General features: G+C 36.1%; 1 protein-coding gene across 1 annotated transcript; it reads right to left on the reverse strand.

Annotated features, from left to right (window-relative positions):
- Positions 1 to 9,045: 9,045 nt before the first annotated feature.
- Positions 9,046 to 9,985, reverse strand: LOC102918660 (olfactory receptor 4P4-like). The gene has a single exon (XM_006996946.3). It carries the CDS (start codon positions 9,970 to 9,972, stop codon positions 9,046 to 9,048), a length of 927 nt encoding a protein of 308 aa, XP_006997008.2. The 5' UTR covers positions 9,973 to 9,985.
- Between the last annotated feature and the right edge of the window lie 10,375 nt (positions 9,986 to 20,360).

Genomic DNA, 20,360 nt, shown 5'->3' on the forward strand with positions numbered 1-20,360 from the left:
TCCTGTGGAAATAAAAGCAAAACTTCCTCCCCAATGTAACACATATCCTGGTTTTCATTCTGAGTTCAACACAACTTTAAAATATACAAAATGATTTAATTTAACACATTTTGCTAATATCCAATGTCTCTCTGCATCTGTCATTCCATTTTCACTAGCATTTAAAAATTCAAAGCTAATAAAGAACTGTGCAATCTATCTCTGAGGGTCTTTATTAACCCTTTCTACTTATTAAGCATATCTCTCAAACTGTGATTAGATCTTTCTATAACTGCTTGACTTGTAAGATTGTGTAGTATACCTGCAATATGCTTTATGTTAAAATATGCAAAGACTTTCATTTTACTAGAGACATATGCTGGAGCATTATCAGTCTTAATTTGTAAGGTTATCCCCATAATAGCCATCTTCTCCTATCAAAGCAGTCATAAGTGTGAGATTCAATATCAGCTGTATTTCTAATCCAATCATCTATTGGTGTTGAACTGGCCTTTAATGGCCTAATCACATTTTTGTGTTCTGAATTAGCATTTTTCTAAAGCCGATGATTTTGCTGTAGCTAAATCTTTCCAGTCTTGGGGGATAACTCTGTTCTGAATTATCCATGAATTTAACATATATTTCATATAGGTTGAATTGATACCATATGAAATGACCACTTCCCTAATTCTCTTCAAACTGAATATTTCTATAGGATACCGTTTAACTTCTGCATAACCTCTTGGGTACCTATCATCTGCTGGTTGTTCTTATATAGTAACTGGATAAACTAAGTTTGATTTTCTAATAACCATGGGCCACGCTTCTTCAGTATCATTATAGAGTGGTGTGGTAGGTTCTTGTCTAAATTCTTCTATCTGTGTCTGAGTTATTTTCATTAGTAGGTCTTCATAAGGCTTGTATCTTATCAATAGTAAATCTTTCTAAAGTTGTAACTTATCAATTGAATTTTCATATTTGGCTTAGTTATCCAGCAACTTTTTAAAGGATAAAATATGAATTACCAAAATGATAGTAATTATAATCAAGATTATGCCAATCCAAGCTAAATTGGTTATCCTTTCATTTGTTTTTTTCCATCCATCTATTGTAGCACTATACAGAATTCAAACTCCTGCATTGTGATATTTCTCATTCTTAACATAAGTAAGATATTTCTTTTCTTTTCCTTTTTGATATTCTTAACTCTCTCTTTAAGAATTTCCCAGGTGTCTCATAAAATCATTGACTTCTCAATTTGTTCACTGCAGTGACATCAGCTACAGGCTTAGGGTCTCTTCCATAATTCCTGAGCATTAGTATGCCCTCCAGAGTCCTTGTGAGAAATCCCCTGCAAGTGGTGGCTGTGGCTGGAGAAGATCCTTGTGAGAGCAGTAGCCAACTGTGGCAGTATCTGGTGGTATGATTATGTCTCAGGCTAGAATGACAAATTTTGTTTTTTGTTGGCTTAGTGGCTGAACCTGAATCGACTGATATTTTAACTACTTTCTATGCCCTTGGCCTCACAGTCAGCACTCTGCCACTTAGACAGTGGCATGGCAGGTTTTCTGGTCCTGCTGGACTCAGCCAGGCCACCAAATGTAGGTTTCAACTAAGTCTTTATACTTCTGCTTACCAACAAAGACAAGGGAGTCAGATGTTAGGGTGAAAACCTGCTAGATCAGAGAGGCCGAGAACCAGCCAGCTGACATTCCTTTATGGCAGGAAACCCAACAAGAGAAATGTCTCTCCACTTGCTCAAAACAAAAAGACAAGGAATCTCTAAGTCCTTCCTCCTCCTTCCTGTGCATCTCTCTGTCTGTTTTCCTGGCTTCACCCTCTTCTTTAACACTAATTCCTGTCAACAAGTCACTGGCTCCACCAAGGTTAATTTTATTACATAGTCTCAGAGTTTCACATTGTGATCAAATATCCCTCAATAAACTTGTGTGAGTCAGTTTTCTCTAATGTGAAATAGTATTATTAGTGCAGTATTTACAGAATAATTAAACAAATTATAGATAAAACTTATGTGAAGTGTCAGACACAGAGTCTAGTATGTTTTACTGAAAAAATTTCATACAATATATTCCTATCACACTTTCTCCTCCAACTCCTCCCAAACCCTCCTGACTGCCCCATCCAACAACTCCACTCTTTCTTCCCCTTTCTCTTTGAAAAGCAAACAACAAAAGGGGAAAAAAAAGAAACACACAATGCAATCCACAAAATGAATCCAAAATCTAAAACAAAGTATATGAGCAAAAGGACAATAAAACAAACAAACAAAATCCCAAAACAAAACAATATGAGACCAAAAAAATCTACAAAAATACTGTTGAGTTTATTGTTGGTTAACAACTTCTTGGCATGGGGCCTACCCTGAAGGGTGACTTATATACGTGATGACACCCCATTGGAAGAAATTAAAATTTCTTTTGTAAGCAGATATAATTGTAAATAACTTTCTGGTTGGTGTGAGAGCCTGTGTCTATTTTCCTGTCTAAGCACTGGACCCCACCTGGCTTGAATCTGTTGCAGGCATTGTGCCTGCTTCCACAATCTCTGTGAGTTCATATGTGCAAAAATACATACATATACTTATATATGTACATATACATATATATGATATATACACATGTATGTACATATGTTATGCATTTGACATGCTAGTATATATAGTATAAATATACATATTTAATGAAATAAAATTATTTTATTAAAAGTATTCCTTCAGACTGTGAAGAAGTTTCAGTAAAGAAGTAGTCACATGAGTATGAAGAGTTGAATTCAAGCCCTCAAAATAATATTTTTAAAAAGGTAAGCACAGTAGCCTATATCTTTAATCCAAGAACTGCAGAAGTGGAGATGGGAGGATCCCTATACTGTCGGAACCATGGGAGACTGTGAGACTTTTCTGGAAGAGATATGATCAAATATCTATCTATTCATCCCAAGCAGGGATTAAAGCAGCAACAGAACAAAGTAATTAGTCCAGTAAAGCCATTCTGGATATACTGAGATAACTTACAGGAGTATGGGTAAGGAGTTATTTACAGGACTACTCCAGTGTATGCATGTCACTAGAGAGCATACCCATTGGAGGGTTTGATCTAGAAAAGCTACAAATCTGGACCTCTCTCAAGACCAGGCAGTGCACAGATTGGGCAGTCTCTTAAAGGCTACTTGGCTGATCAAAGTGTCTCTATCTCCTGTGATCATTTACTGTTCACAGGATCTTTTAGAGAACAGTTTATGCATCTTGTTAGTTTAAAGGAGATTCAGAGACCTATGAGCTGTTCATTTCCTGAATCTCATAATTCTTCCTTCTCTCTCCTGGAAGGAATGTTTCAATTCACACAGTTGGTACATTACAGCTGCCATCCAGTCTGGTAGGAAAGGTATCTTGGCAAAGTAACTGAGCATGTAGAATATGGCTGCTTTGTCACATCTTAATTGATCATGTGGCAGAGAGAGAGAATTTGGGTAGGAATATGGGCCAGACTACAATCGATAATCCCTGCCCTATGGCCATAAGGAGGCCAGATAAGCCAGTGTAGAGAATTTTCCACAACATTACAGAATAGCACCTTTGTTTCAAAAAACAAAAGCCTGTGTGAGACTGCTGTGGGATAGTCTGTATGTCAATTGTGTTGCTCTGACTGGTCAATAAATAAAACACTGATTGGCCAGTAGCTAGGCAGGAAGTATAGGTGGGACTAACAGAGAGGAGAATTGAGAGAACAGGAAGAGGAGGGGCACTGCCAGCTGCCACCATGACAAGCAGCATGTGAAGATGCCAGTAAGCCATGAGCCATGTGGAAAGGTATAGATTTATAGAAATGGATTAATTTAAGATATAAGAACACTTAGCAAGAAGCCTGCCATAGCCATACAGTTTGTTAGCAATATAAGTCTCTTGTGTTTACTTGGTTGGGTCTGAGCAGCTGTGGGACTGGCGGGTGACAGAGATTTGTCCTGACTGTGGGCCAGGCAGGAAAACTCTAGCTACTTGAGACATTTTATACTCACACCACAGCAAATTATCAAATAACCTGAGTTATCAAAGCAAATAAAAATTTATTTTAAAAAATCAAAGAAACGAATTACTTGCCTTGTAATGGTGAGGGTATTTAGTAATGTTCACAATACTTGCTGTAAGTTTTTGGTCTGTAATCTATGCTCTAGACAGAAATTCTTATTTGAGAACATAAACTGTCTTCCCTGGATTCTACATAATTTTTCTCTTTGTGCTATGAGATTGACATTACATTCTACCCAAATGTTTACAAACATACTTCTAGAATAACAAGAGACCAGAAAATTCTCCCCTCTGAAAAAGGCCTTTTGACTTAGGAAGATCTGTGAGAATTATTTGTTTTTGCAAATAATAGTTGTATATTGTATAATTTCATTAAAAATATAGTTCATGGTCCTAATTTGTTCCTTTCTTATTTGATAGGATAACTTCAACATTTGTCTTGAATTATACCAGTTATAGTAAATCACATATAATATGTAGCCATGACTATATCTCAGATGACTTTATTATAGAGGGGAATGGTTGCATGGATTACATAGACTAAATATGAAATCTATTACCAAATAGTGTGAGTGAACTTTAAAATTTTGATAGAGTAACACGGGGAGGCAATTTGAGGCTTAAATGTGAATTATTTTTTGAAAATGGGATAACTAGAGTTCTGGAGAGGTGGCTCAGTAGATAAAAGTGCATACTGCTATTGCAGAAAATCTGAGCTCAGCTCCAACATTCACAACAGGTGGATGTCTCTTCTTGTTCTACTCTATCTCCAGAGGACTTGACATCTTCTTGTGAACTCTGTGGGGATTTGTACTAATGTACACATATCTATATATTCAGACCCACACACATATATATAGTTTAAAAATTAATAAAAATATACCATTAAAAATGAAAAGAAAAAAACTTAAGGCATTGGAAAAGAAAACTGGGTTGACACAAGTTTAAGACGAATTTTTTTAAAGTATGAAATGATGAATCATAAGGTACTTTCAGAACCCTGAAATTTTTCTCTCAATTCATGATATAACTGATCCATCAAAAGTCATAGCCCTGTAGGAAACAAACGGGAAGCCATCATATGACCAGTAAATAGTTATTAAAAGACTCTCTCTACTTTTGTTATAATTTTTTGTAAGATTTTATAAATTCCTGCTATAAATGTATCTTTGGTTGAGTCATGTATTGATCTTGAACTTCTGATAGTTTATACACAGAGTCTTGTATATCACTGATAAACAAATAATATATTGTGGTAATTATATCTTGTGCTTTTATATCTTAGTATGGCAAATTTATATGCATGTAAAAGTATTATTTTAAAATGAATTACTTTATGATTTATACTAAAAACATGTTTAATTTTAATATCTGTTTTATACATCAAGGTTTATATTGTTGTAGATAGTAACATTACAAGAAGCCCTGCTCTGAGCAGCCTTGAGCACCTTCACCCAGGAAGGCACCAATTAATTTGCATCTGTACTCATTGAGGTCAGCTTGGAGGACTGGGATGGTAGACACCTTCCCCTGTGTCTCAGCATGAAACTGATTATTGATAGAAGACAGCAACAGACTTGAGGCTTATGACTGGTGCATTTGGAAATCATGACCCCCACACACAAAGAGAGAGAGAGAGAGAGAGAGAGAGAGAGAGAGAGAGAGAGAGAGAGAGAGAGAGAGAGAGGAGGGGGTTGAGAAAAAACTACTTGGTGGAACTGGAAATTGAGCTAAAACATACTATTCTCCCTTCTGAAGTTTATAAGGAGACTAGTTTTCATGAGGTTTTAATAAAGGCTTCTGAAAGGCTTTTTATAGCCTATTATGAGTTTTACAAGATAAAACTCCTGAAACAAGACTCAGAGATCAGTGATCAGGTTGCAAACCTGGGCAGAAAGATTGTAAGAGCAATAAGATCATGGAGTTTGCTGTAGAATTGTGTCTCCTAGTTATGTTGGAAGCTCTACCCATGAAGTTTTAGCAACATGGCTGACTAAATGTGAGCTGAATTTGAACAACAGCAAGAGACGTTATACACATGCTAACAATGATGGGGAAAGACCAGGAGGCCTCAATTCTACAGAAAGAGCTACAGGAAACTAAGGAATGCTAAGAATGGGAGAAATAGTCTTCCCCATGGAAGATCACTACAATTGGTTACCCAATACCTAATGGTCAGCCCTAAAAACATACATACAAGTAACATTATACAGATTGAGAAGGTTATATTTAATGTATGTAAAAATGAATATCAACAATTTAAAATGAGCCATGACTGTTAACCCAGGTAGAAATCCACTAACACCATGGGTCACGATGCCAACACTAAGGAAAAATTATATCTTGACTAATTTGTGACTTTTTCTAACTAGAGAGCAAAAGGGAATGCCATCCATCCATTTCTGACATCCTGCCTAGCACTACAGAGGGCTGAGAAGCTCAGTCTATGTATTGTATCCTAAAATATGTAGCTGTAGAATTTGGATTAAGTCAATGGCTATGGGCTGGTGATTAGGACTCCTGGTTCACCCTGGTGATGGAATGAGACTAAAGACTAGTATGGTAAGGCAAGATTAGATCAAAGATAGTGGAATTATTTTTGGTACCAGAGAAATCTTAGAAGTACATTCTATGAGCACAAGTATGTAGCCTGACACTTGCTATTGCTTTACTCTGTAAGCTGAGTTAGTAAACCTTCCATTACTTCATAGAACAACTTAAAAATAATATATTTAATATATTAAAGGGAATAACATATGATATATTATATAATATATAAATATATTTATATATATATAAATATATTTATATATTATATAATATATCACATTAAATAATAATATGATATATTATATATTATATAATATAGTCATTTCAGAAGCTTTAGTCCATGGTCATTTGGCTCATAGCATTTAAGGCTATGGTGAGGCAGAATAGTCAGGTAAAAGATGCATAGTAGAGCAAAGATGCTCACTTCATGATATCCAAGGAAAAATGAGAGAAAGGGACTTGTATATCTCAGCATAATTTTTTAAAGTGTACTTAAATGATAAATCTCTTGCATTTTGGACCTCCCAGTATTATCAATGGCTCAAGACCAATCTGAAACCTATGAGCCTTTGAGGAACATTATGGATCCAAGGTATAAGAGAGCTGAATTTGTGGTTCCAGTTTTAGGACTAGGGCTCTGGGACCCAGGGCTCTTTAATGCCCAGAGTATTGCCACCCATCATGATTTTCATATTACTAAATATTACTGTCCAGTTCCTCTTTATTGTTCCATGGTAAAATATTGTGATTTCTTCTCTCGCCTTCCAACACTTGTAGGTACCTCTGTCCATGCCAAGGTTAGAAAAACCATGTGATACAGAAAAGATGGGATTAGTCTTATCTTTAGCAATACTTATTTTTATATGCCCGTGATAAACTCATAGGCTGTTATCTTATCTATTTCCCTAGTTCTCGTGAATGCAGATTGGTACATGCATAGACCATTATTCAAATTCAGGTTTCATTACAGGGAGATGAATGTTAGAAATTCCTATTTCATCAATTTGCCGATGAGCATTAAATAAATTGATGTCATCATTCCTAGTAGGAAACTCCTACTTGCAATAATACACCACCATCAGGATTCTTAGTATTAAATAAATAATGGACATAATCATTACAATAATAGCATACTTATACTACATTGAATGATTCTTGAAGCAAAATTGTTTAAAGAGTTAAAATGTACAAATACATTTCTCTTTTCACCTATTTCCTCCAAAGCTAGCATATCCTTTAAATTCATTACCTCTTTGCCACTAATTCTTACTGTACACAAAAATATATATGTATACATATATATAGTAATATGCATATAATATATTTATGTGCATATACATATCTGGTACTATACATTCACACACACACATATATGTATTACTAAATATAACCTGTTCAGTTCACACAATATTACTCTTATGTATGTTTTCAGAGTTGTCCATTTGTCTCTGGATAAACCATTATCGTGCTCTATGGTGAGGAATATCACCTCTCCCACTCCCAAAGGAAAGAGCAATGAAGTTTTATTCAGCTATGATAAGTATAAACCAAACTGACAACCAGCATGGTGTGGTAGCCCTAAGGCTGCAGTAGTGGCATGTATACATTAGCAATCACTAACAGCCCTCTAGTGGAACTTTAAAATCAATCAACAAGAGGAAAATCATGCCTAGTACTGGACACCCAGATAGCCACTCAATGCTAGTGAAGTCATTGTTATTGGAGAAGAATCTATAATGACTGATTGACTAAATCAGCACAATCCTTAAAAACAAAATAATCATTTGTCCTTATGACCAGAGGTAAGTGCTGTCCTCACCCCTCATCAAAGAAGCTTTTCTTTAAAACAGGTAGAGACCACTATAGAAAACATCGACCAATTAAAATGCAGAGGTGTGGAGCCCAGTCTCAATGGATATATCTACAAAATACTCCCACAATTAAGTCTCAGGCATCATTGCAAAAGAGGGGGGGGGGAGATTGTGAGAGCCAGAGAATATCAAGGAATTTTCTGTAAGGTTGTGTCTCCTAATAACATCATAAACTACATGCATAAAGTTTCATCAACATGATTGTGAAATGAGGTAAATGAGTATAAACCAATAGACATGCCAAGTACAGTGGTGAGATCACCAGAAATGATCTCTATGACACCTATCTCAGACAAGTTATCAGTATCCCAAAGTAGAGCAAAAATTGCCAAATTATATAGTTTTCCAATTTGCACCAACAACAATATTAATAGTAGCCATTATGCCTAGGAGCATGAAGGACAAAATAAGTTCCATTTACCTAAAATGGAAAAGACTTGTAATTGATTCATCCATATACACAGTCCCCATGGCTAAGTGTCTTATCTCTTTGTGGCTTGCAATTTTTGATGGCCACTCCCCATCTTGCTATCTTGCTGTGTTGCTCACATTTATTCTGTTGAAAGAATAAGATTGAGAAAAAGGACTCCACCAGAAGAGATTTCACTTTCCTTCAAACAGTTTTTCTTGGATCCATACTTTCTTCATAGCATTCTTCATGTCTGTATTCCTCAGTGTGTAGATGAGAGGGTTGAACAAAGGGGCAATCATGGTGTAAAATAGAGCAAATACCTTGTCATTTCCAACAGTATCACCCATTGGGACATAGGTAAAGATGAGTGGCAGGAAGAACATGAACACAACTGTGATATGTGAGCCACAAGTAGAAAGGGCTTTGTGGCGGCCCTTGGATGAGTGGGTCCTCAATGTGGACAAAATGATGATGTAAGAAATGACCAAGGCAACAAAGGTCAAAATGGACTGCACCCCTGTGGTGGTAATGATTATGATAATAAGGAGTCTTGTGTCAGTGCAGGCCAGTTTCAGCAGGGGGAATATGTCACAAAAGTAGTGGTCTATCTCATTGGCACCACAGAAGGGAAGTCTGATAACAATCAGTACATGCACAAGTGAGTGTATAAAAGCACCAATAACTGAGACTATCACAAGAATATAACACACTGGTCTGTTCATGGTGATCATGTAGTAAAGGGGTCTACAAATGGCTACATAACGATCATAGGCCATAACCACCAAGATAAATATCTCAGTGGCACCAAAGAAGTGGGCATAAAACATCTGGGCTATGCAGCCATTGTAGGATATAGTGTTACACTGTACCAATAAGTCTATAATCAATTTAGGGGCCACTGTGGAAGTGAAACATACATCCATGAAGGACAGGTAGCTGAGAAAAAAATACATTGGATACTCACGAAGGTTGCTGCCCCTGATGGTGAGAAGAACCACAAGGTTTCCAAAGAGAATTGCAAGATAACAAAATGAGAATAGAACAGAACACATTGTCTTGACCTCCTCATTATGGAAAAGTCCCAGTAAGATAAACTCTGTGATGTTCCCATACCCCATTGCTTCTATGAGCTCGATTATTTAGAGGGAAAGAAGGCTGTGCCTGAAGCACTGGTCTTTCAAGGCCTTTGTTTCATTTTCAAAGTCATTTTTTAATCAGTAAGTATATGCATTGAGTGTTTAGGATAATTCAACTGTAAATCTGTTACTATGGATAGAATAATAATTAAGATACATAGAAGGCTTGAAAGTATATTATAGTTCATGAGAACAAATGCACCCAGTGATACTGTAAATACTAAATTAATGGTAGTTGTTGGAGATATTCCAAAACTTTACATACATTTAGTAGGAAGAACAAGGTAGATGTTTTAAAAATTAAATACATACTTGAAGTTCAAAATCAAGATGCAAGTTCACTATAGTACTTTAAGAATAAATTTTTATATTATAGGTGTATATGTTAACAGCCATGGAATTATCCAATTTTATTCAAAAGTGAATAGGTTATCGTTATCCTCAGCCCTTCATAATGACTAAAACTACTGATTTCCAAAAGTATGTGCTAGCACTCTACTTCAGAGGACTCATGATGTCACATTATTGAACCACTTCACAGCAATCTCAGGAGTGCCATTGAAACTTATCATAAAATAAGTAATAAAGGCAATAAAGAACACAAGCAAAATTTTAGAGAAGAAGGTAGATTTCTGCCCAGGTTCCAGAATGACTATGATGTCCTAGATTTCACCTAATTTCCAAGTTGATTTTCAGGTCTTTTCTGGAGGTTCTTGTTGTTGCCATCTAGGATCACCTTGGATGTTAGCACCTGCAGGGACACAAAGTGTATCTATTGGAATGTCCTCACATCACCTATTTCAACAACTTGAGTTTCTAAATTAAAACACATGTTTTCATTTTACCAGACACTCTGCATGTGCATAATGACAAACCTTAACATATGTCAGTGAAAAAAGAGAAACTATAAAATATTTTCCTCATTTTTTTTATTTTCTATACCTATAGTAACCTGACCTAAAATATGTTACATAGGTGCTCAATTCAATACAGTTTTATAAAAGTACATCAATCAGCCTTATACAAGAATGAAAATGTCACCATACTACAAAGAATTAGAACAGCAAGAAATCAATGCCCTTTGCATTGTATGACTCCTGATGTAAAGCTTCAGGAAAGGTACATTTTATACAAAAAAAGAGATTATGAAAGGATTTTATAGATTGACTCAAATTCCACCAATTGATCTCAAGTTAACACATTCTTGCATAATTATCCCCCCAAACGCTGAAAGTGTCGCATGAAAAAAGTTCCACTTATAAATCTAAATCAGGGAAATGTAAATTAAGCAACAATATAATATTACTCTGATTTGTCAGCATTATGTGCATAAAACTTAAAATATTTTTTTTTTATCATTTAAAATTCTTTTTATTTATCCTCTCTCATACAATACATCTTACTGCATCTTCTCCTCCTTCTATTCATTACAGTCTCCCTCCCCACCTACCCTCTTCCCCAGATCCACTGCTTTTCTGTTTTCTTCCAGGAGAGTAGGAATCCCAGGGATAACACTGAAACATAGAATAAAAAGATGCAAAAAGACTAGACATGAACCCGTATATCAAGTCTAGATGAGACAATAGAATAGGAGTAAAGGGGTCCAAAGAACAGGCAAAAGAGTCACAGACACCCCAACACCCACCATTAGGAATCCCACAAAAACCCCAAACTAAATAACCACATTATATTTATAGAGGACCTAACACAGCCTCACGAAGGCTCTGTGATTGATACTTCAAACTCTATGAGCCCCTACAAACCCGCTTAGTTGATTTTTGAACCATGTTTTTGTGGTGTCCTCAGTTCCCTATGCTCTTACAATCATTCTTCCCCCTATTCTGAATTCCATGTAATGTTTGGCTGTCAGTCTCTGCATCTGCTCCCATCAGCTGCCAGAGGAAGCCTGTGGGATGACAATTTGGCTAGGCTCCAATCTATGTTTATAGCAGAATATCATTAGAAATTACTTTATCAACTTTTTAAATTAATTATATTTCTTTGCAATTTGAATTTGGTTATACCATAGGTTTCTGATCCATCCAGCTTCCTTGTCCTAGATATCCAGGCAGTGTTAGGCATGGGCTTCATCTCATGGCTTAGGCCTCAAGTTTAACCAGTCATTGATTGGCCACTTCCATAAGCTCAGAGTAACCATTGTATAAGCACATCTTGCAGGTAGGGAAGGTTATGGGTCATAGATTTTGTCACCAAATTGCTATGTCAGTCCCACAACTGGGAGCCTAGTCTGCTTACAAAAGATGACTGGTTGGTGTTCCATATTCTACATTACTAGGAGTCTGCTCTACGGTTACCCTCAGATGCTCCAGGAAGTTTCTAACGCACTGTTTCCACATCACCCCCAAATGCCCTCCAATTCCAGTGGTCTCTCCCTGTATTCTCTCCCTCCATCCCTTCTTCCCCTGCCTGAACCCTCCTCTTCCCACCTCCATCCACCCCAATTCATCCCCAAAATCTGTTTAAGAGATCCATGCATCCACCCTAGAGCCCTTCTTGTTGTTTAGCTTTACTGGGTCTGCAGATTGTAGCATGATTATCTTTTACTTAACAGCTAATGTCCATTTGTAGGTGAGTACATACCATATTTGTCTTTCTGGTTCTGGGTTACCCCATTTAAGATGATTTTTCTAGCTCCATCCATTTGTCTGCAAATTTCATGATGTCATTGTTTTTAACAGCTGAGTTAAATGATAATAATAATAATAATATTTCATTATTTAAATATATGGCCAGACACCCAAATAGTGGTGCCATAAACCCCATCCAAGGACTGAGGAATCTGAAGGCAGACATCCACGGCTGGGCCCCTGGTGGAGCACTGGGAGTCTAATTAATGAGTAAGAAGAGGATTTATATGAGCGAGAATTGTTGAAGCCAAGGTTGGATAAAGCACCGGGACAAATAACCAAATGAATGGAAGCACAGGATCTATGAACCAAAGGCTGAGGGGCCCCCAACTGGATCAGGCCACCTGAACGGGTGAGACAGTCAGTTGGCTTGATCTGTTTGGGAGACAGCTGTGCATTGGTGCCAGGTCCTGGACTCGTTGCATGAGTTGGCTGTTTGAATCCTGGGACTTATGCAGGGACACTTGGCTCGGTCTGGGAGGGGGGAATGGACCTGCCTGGACTGAGTCTACCAGGTCAACCCCGGTCCTCGGGGGAGACCTTGATCTGGAGGAGGTGGGAATGGGGGGTGGGCTGGGGGGAGGGGTGGGCGAGAGGGGGAGAACAGGGGATTCTGTGGCTATTATGTTGAACTGAATGGTGTTGTAAAATAATAATAATAATAATAATAATAATAATAATAATAAAAAAAAAATAGCCAGCAACTGGAAACATCTACACGTTCCTCAACTGAAGAATGGATAACTTAAAATATTTTTAAGACAACATTTAATGATGGATTATGGAATAAGTATTTACCATGCTAAAAGAATTCCACTAAGGATTCCAAAGAGTAGTCATTGCAACCTAGTGAAAATTTGAAAACTGGAAAAATTTAAATATACAATAGTAACAAAGCAGAAATAGAGTATGGTACTATTTTTTTTTTAACTGTGGAGTACAAAGCAGAAGCTTCAGCAGCTTAACTGGATCTGTATGACAGTAAGGAGAACCACATACTGTAGGCATAAAACATAAGCAGTTAAAAAGTTGGCCCAAATGTAATGAACATGTGCAAGAAGTCACACCCAACTAATTTCTATGAGTACCTGAGTGCTTATAAACGAATTAAGAAAGGTGTGGAATGGCATGATTACATTTGAGGAATAAAGAAGATGATGATCAAAAGATATTATAATCAAACTAGATGTTGCTTTCTTACCAAAGATATTTTCCTTACTTCTTTAATTAAATACACATACCCATTATTTTAATATGGCTTTGTAAGAATTCATTATATATCAGATGGAATTTAGATCAATAAAGAAGAAATTGCAATCTCTCATTAAAACTCTGCAAAAACTTGAAGGCCCTTTTCTTTATTATTTAACATTCCGTTTCCTCCTTTAATAAGGTAATGAAGTTGTAGAAGCATTAGAATCCTAAGCATTCAAATCCACAAATTGTCACACATGATGTAAATATAAGTAAATACACTCTTGTCCCACACACAGACAGCCAAAGAAATATTCCACAGAAGAAAACAAGGAACACTTTAGGTGAGCACCTGCATTTACACATATATCCTTAATTCTACATTTGCTCTCAGAGTGAAGAAAACTAAATCCCCTTGTTCTTTAAAGTCGGTAGGATTTGACTAAAATTCATGAACTCTTAGATCTAAAGTTGATATTGTGGATGTAAAATGTAATGGAAAGGGAGAAATTACTCAATGTCAGATTTCCACAATGTGTTGGATTTCTTTTCTCTTTCATAAATTATTCTCTTTAGAAATAGGCTTTGCCAATTATCTCTTAAGATGCAATTGAAATCTTTCGTTGTGTCCACAGGAAGGCAGTCCATCACTGTTATTGTGCTGGTTAATTTCTATGAAATTAGCTTTGGTCGTCTCTTAATCATTGCCTATCTTACATAACTCTGACCTTTGATTTTCTCATGTAAAATGATATTATCTAATATTTTACACCACAGGGGATTCTTGTTAAAAACAAAAATATCCACATTAAACAAGTAAGTGTAGATATAGATCACTAATATTTTGTAAGAACTAACTAAAGATTAGGCATTTTGTTATTATTTTCTTTTCATGAAACTGCATCTTCTTTAATTGGCTGATTTCTAAAAGGACAAAAATTCTGAAAATTTCTGAGGCATTTGTGAGACAAGGAAAGCCCTAATGATATATTTTCTTCAGTGATTTTAATGCTTCCCCAAATATGGATTTCTATAGAAACTGTAAGCTATTTTCACCGCTACTTTTCTGGTAAAAGTCTTATATTAATAAGAATACAGAGAACATAACAAGATCTGACATCATGGATAAAGTGATTGAAATCAGTTAAAAAAATTTCTCAAGAAATTCTAATATAATGCCTGCAAAAGAAAATCCCCTTTATAAAGTGGAATAATCAGACAATACTTGCAGAAGATAACAATTCTCTTTCTGTATTAAGATGTTTTTTTATTAGATTATTTAAAGATTTGTTGGATTTATTATATATTTGTTTATTGTTCTTTTATTTCATTACTTATACTATTTTTAAATGTCTTAGTTTATCATCACTTTTCTATCTCAAGTAATTAAAAGCATATTCTCACTTCCTTCCACAGCCTATTCCACCAGCCTTTAACAGTCCCAAATTTAAAATTAAGACTTAATAAAGTATTCCTGTGACTGGTTTTCTATTGTAATACATCCTCTAAAATATTCTAGCAAACTATTAAAATATGAAGTTAGGATACAAATGAAAAGGATTTAAGGTTATCCAAAATAGTTACCAAGCAGCTAAATTCAGAATACATAGTTCATCAAAATTACAGTTATCCTGGAAAACAATTAAATAAAAATATATTAATCTATGATTTCATTTAGACTCAGTGTTTTTAAAAAAAGCAAAGGAAAGAATAAAGAATGAAATAAGAAAGTAAAATAGCAAAGCTTTCACTTTTGATGTTGGTCAATTCCTGTCAACATTTGAAATAATATCTATTATTCATAAATTCATGACAATAATTTTAAAAACATATTCTAAAATGCAATAGCAAGTAGATATTTCAAGAGGTAAAAATGAAGTAATATAATTCACATGCTTTGTGTACTGCTGTCAAATTGTAGTTAAAAACAATGGTGTCACTAAAACTTACTCTGTGAATACTAGGAATAAGAATGAGAGGACATCAAATTCCTTTGAAAAATTTGAAATGCGTCTGGGCTCTTTGCCCTTGTCTTCCTCCGTTGTGGTGATGAAATTCCAAGTCCAGCCCTGCAGGTCTCAAAGCTTTTCGAGAAGCTGCAGTTCAGTAAAGGAGAATTTAAGGGCACTGGAGGGACTTGGATACAACCCCACAGACAATCCCCTAGGAAATTCCTGAAGCAATCTGTCAAAAATAAACTCTTATGATTTTAAGTACCTGTGTTTAGCTTTTCAGCTGTACCTTTAAAAATACTTGAGATTGTTTAGATATATGATGCACCATACCACATGATTTATGTTAAGTGGAAAAAAAGCATTCTAAAAAATTTGCCACTATCTATACTGGAAAAAAATCTTTACATGTTCATTGCATGTTGAATATATTGATAACAATAAAGCTTGAAATCTATTAATAATAGGCAAATTTGCCCTTTTCTTAACAGAATTAAGGTCAAACTTAGATGTACACATTTCAAATTTCTCATAAGATGCACCTCTTATAACATCATTCTATGTTTCAAGTTATTTAATCAGGTTTGCAATATAACATCATTTCATGTTTCAAGTTATCTCATCAGGTTTGCAATATCTATTTTATTTCAGATCACATCATTCATTTTTCCATGTGATATATTTATTTGATCTCATTTAACACTATTGTTTTCTTGAATTTTTATTTTTAGTCATATCTTTTATTGTTTGAGATTATAATTACATCATTTCCCCTTTCCCTTTCCTCTCCCCAAACCCTCACATACGCCCATTCTTGTTCTCTTTCAAGTTCTGGTTTCTTTTTTTTTTTTTTTTAATTCTCTTATACAATGTATCCTGAATACAGCTTCCCTAACATCCACTCCTCCCAGTCCTTCCGGCTTCCATTTCCCCCACATCCACTCTCCCACCATCCACCCTCACCCCATTTCCATCTTCCGTTAGAAAGGGGGCAGGCTTCCCAGGGATATCAACCAAACATGGCACAAAAAAAAAAAATACAATAAGACCTGGCACGAACCCTAACATCAAGTCTGGGTGAGACAACACAGTAAGAGGGAAAGATCCCAAAAGCCAGCAAAAGAGTCAGAGACATCCCAACTCTGTCAGAACTGTTGTAAAGTACATATATGTATATACATATATTTTCCTAAATACATAAATATAACCTGGTTCAGTCTATATAATGTTGCTTGAAATATGTTTTCAGATTGACCATTTAGTATTGGATAGCCAGCTGGGGCACTTTCCATTAGAGAAAACTTTTTCTCACATTCTCAGCATTCCCTAGTTGTCTCTAACTTTACCAAACATCGTAATAGATGAAATTAGGCTGCTCTCACTTGTTTTTTAGGAAATTATTTAAATTATTGTTGGCAAAAAGTGGAAGTTATAATTTGAAACACCCATTACAACATAAAATTATGGTTAGATTTTAGAAGAAAATTTTATTTAATATATATATTTTGATTTACTGAATGGCAAGGTATTTAGTGGTTCTACAGAGGTACCAGGAAGGAATTTGACCAGGCTAAGCAGATGATAAAAAACAAAACTAGAACTTGGTTTCTATTAAAATATTTCATCACTAAGACTGTGTGAAACTGAGATATAATAAAACCCATGTTGCTTTACTTTATGAAATTGCTATTTCTTTCTTTTAGTCAAATAGAAAAAATTATATAACGGCACTCCTCTATGTGACTGTAAGTACCATGTCTTAAGGATCTCAAAAGAATATCCCTGATGAGTTTCCTAGAGTAGCCTTACATACCATAAATTGAGTGGCTTAGCTAATAGAAGTTTCTTTTCTCGTAGTTCTGAAGGCTCATGTTTGAGGTCACACTAGCAGTAGAATAAGTTACTGTGCAGGACTCTGAGGAGAATCCATGCTTTGCACCTCCTAGAGCTTGGGAGTTTATTGGCACCTGTGGAAGTTCTTTGGTTGTAAAAGCATCATTTCAATGGCATCAAAATTTTTTAAAAAGTCATCATTTGCATAATGCATGCCTTTCCATGTGCCTATCTTTATTCCTTACTTTCCCTTTATACAAGGGTTCACATTAAGGAGTGTTTTAGCAGTATTATCTTTGTAAGGTCTCTATTTCTAAATATAATTGGTCTAAGGTATAGGGAATCAAGATTCATCCTATTGTTTTCTTAGGGGCAAGTAACCAAATCACAGTAATATCCATTCTTAAGTCATAACTTGGTGTCTCTTATCAAATGGTTTCTTACTCTCCAACTTGTGTTCTGGCAACCTTTATTAAATCTTCGGAACTCACTTTAATAATGAAGTTGTCATCAGGTCTACTCCTGCACCTATTCATTAACTCCTGATATTTCCTGGTTTGTCTCATATCTTTGTAAGATAAGTATGTACTTTCCTAGCCAGGTTTTCCTAACATGTTTCACTGAGTTGCTCTTCTAAGCAAAAGGTGGTATAGGAATATGCTTGAGTAGAAAGCAAACACTACTGAATAAGAGGTTTTTCTCATAGGCAACAGCCTTGTCTAGATGTGAAGAATATCTTTCTCTTTCAAAAGAGAGGAAGCTATTAGTGACAGCCCAAGACATGTAGTCTTTTTTTTTTGGGGGGGGGGGGTTGAGACAGGGTTTCTCTGTGTAATTTTGGTGCCTGTTCTGGATCTTACTCTATAGAGCAGGCTGGCCTCAAACTCACAGAGACCCACCTGGCTCTGCCTCTCAAGTGCCGGGATAAAGGCGTGGGCCTCATTTCTCCACACAGATGTTTCCATTTTACTACTCAGATTTCCATCTTTTCCTCCACTAAAGTGTTTGCTTCAAGCTCAATACCTACTGGAGTTATACATTCAGTCTTATCTGCATCTTTATTGCAGATCCTTGAAATGGTTTAGTGAAGGGTCACAGTCTGCAGGAGATGCATGGCAGCAAACATGGGGGCTCTATGTTCACTGCATGTCCAGAAGTAATGTTAGATAGACCAAAAAGAAGGTCTGATGATGGAAAAATGACCCATTGATTCTTGAAGAGTTTTTCTGAAGAAGACCCAGGTCTAATTGTCAGCACCTGCACTGAGGTTCACAACCTGTTGTGGAATATTGTTTTAACTCATCAAAGATTTGTTACTTTTTTTTATGCTGAAGAATATTACTTTAACTGTGTAAAGGAGTGTTACTCTTGTTTATGCTGTATTTATTAAATTATGTAAAGATGTGTCACCTTGGTTTCACCATACCGGCCTAAGGCACCTGATTGGCCTAATGAAAAGCTGAACAGCCAAGAACATTCAAAACTAATAAGTCTCCCTGTCATGGTTTGGGAGCTTGGTGGTGGCCCAAAATAAAAAGCCTGTTACAAAACCCATTTAAAATTCCAGCTCCAAGGCATCCAATTTTCTCTTCTGATATCTGTGAACACCAGGCACATGCATGCTGTACAGATATACATGAAACCTAAACACTCATATACATAAAGTAAAATAAATGAAAAGGATGCATTTACATTCAATATACATTATTTTCCTTGTCTTGTTATTCTTCTCTCATATATTGCATCCCAACTACAGTTGCCCCTCCCTCCTCTCTTTCCAGTCCCTCTCTTACCTTCCCTCTTCCCCAGATCCACTCTTCCTCCATTTCCCTTCTGAAAAGTGCAGGCCTCCCAAGGATATCAACCAAACAAGGCTTATTGATTTACAATAAAAGTATGCAAATCCCCTCATACCAAGGCAGGATGTAGGCAACTCATTAGAAGGAAAAGGGTCTCAAAGGCAGACAAAAGAGTCAGAGATAGCCCCTGCTCCCACTGTTAGGAGTCTCACAGGAAAACCAAGCTATGAAACCATAACATATGCAGAAGACCTAGGTCAGATCCATGAAGACTTGCTGATTGTCAGTTCAGTCTCTATCAGGACCTATGAACCCAGGTTAGTTGATTCTGTGTTTTTTCTTATGGTGTCCTTGAACTTCTGGCTTCTACAATCCTACCTCACCCTCTTCCACAGGATTCCTCCAGCACCTTCTAATATTTGGTTGTGTATCTCTGCATCTGCTTCTACCAGTTGCTGGATAAAGCCTCTGTAATAATGATTATGTTGGGCTCTTATCTACCAGTAGAACAGAGTAATCATTAGGAATCATTTCATTGACCTTTGTTTTCCCATTTGTATTTGGTTCTATCTTAGGTCCCTGGGCTATCCAGCTTCTGGTTCCTGGCCATGCAAGCTGAGTCAGTCATTGGTTCCCTCTCATGCCATGAGTCTCTGTCTGGACCAGTTTGCCACTCCCACATGTTCTGTACCTTCTTTTCCAGAGCACATCTTGCAGTTAGAACAAATTGTAGGTTGAAGGTTTTGTGACTGAGTTGGTGTCAAAATCTCTCCACTGGAAACCTTGCCTGGTTATAGAAGATGGCCAGTTAAGGTTCTATAACCCCATTACTAAGAGGCTTAGCTAGCATCACCCTTGAAGATTCTAAAAAATTGGAAAATATAAGAGAAATGGACAATTTTCTTGAGAAATACCACTTACCAAAGTTAAATCAAGATAAGATA

The sequence above is a fragment of the Peromyscus maniculatus genome, chromosome 4 (genome assembly GCF_049852395.1).
Source record: "Peromyscus maniculatus bairdii isolate BWxNUB_F1_BW_parent chromosome 4, HU_Pman_BW_mat_3.1, whole genome shotgun sequence".
Taxonomy (NCBI): domain Eukaryota; kingdom Metazoa; phylum Chordata; class Mammalia; order Rodentia; family Cricetidae; genus Peromyscus; species Peromyscus maniculatus.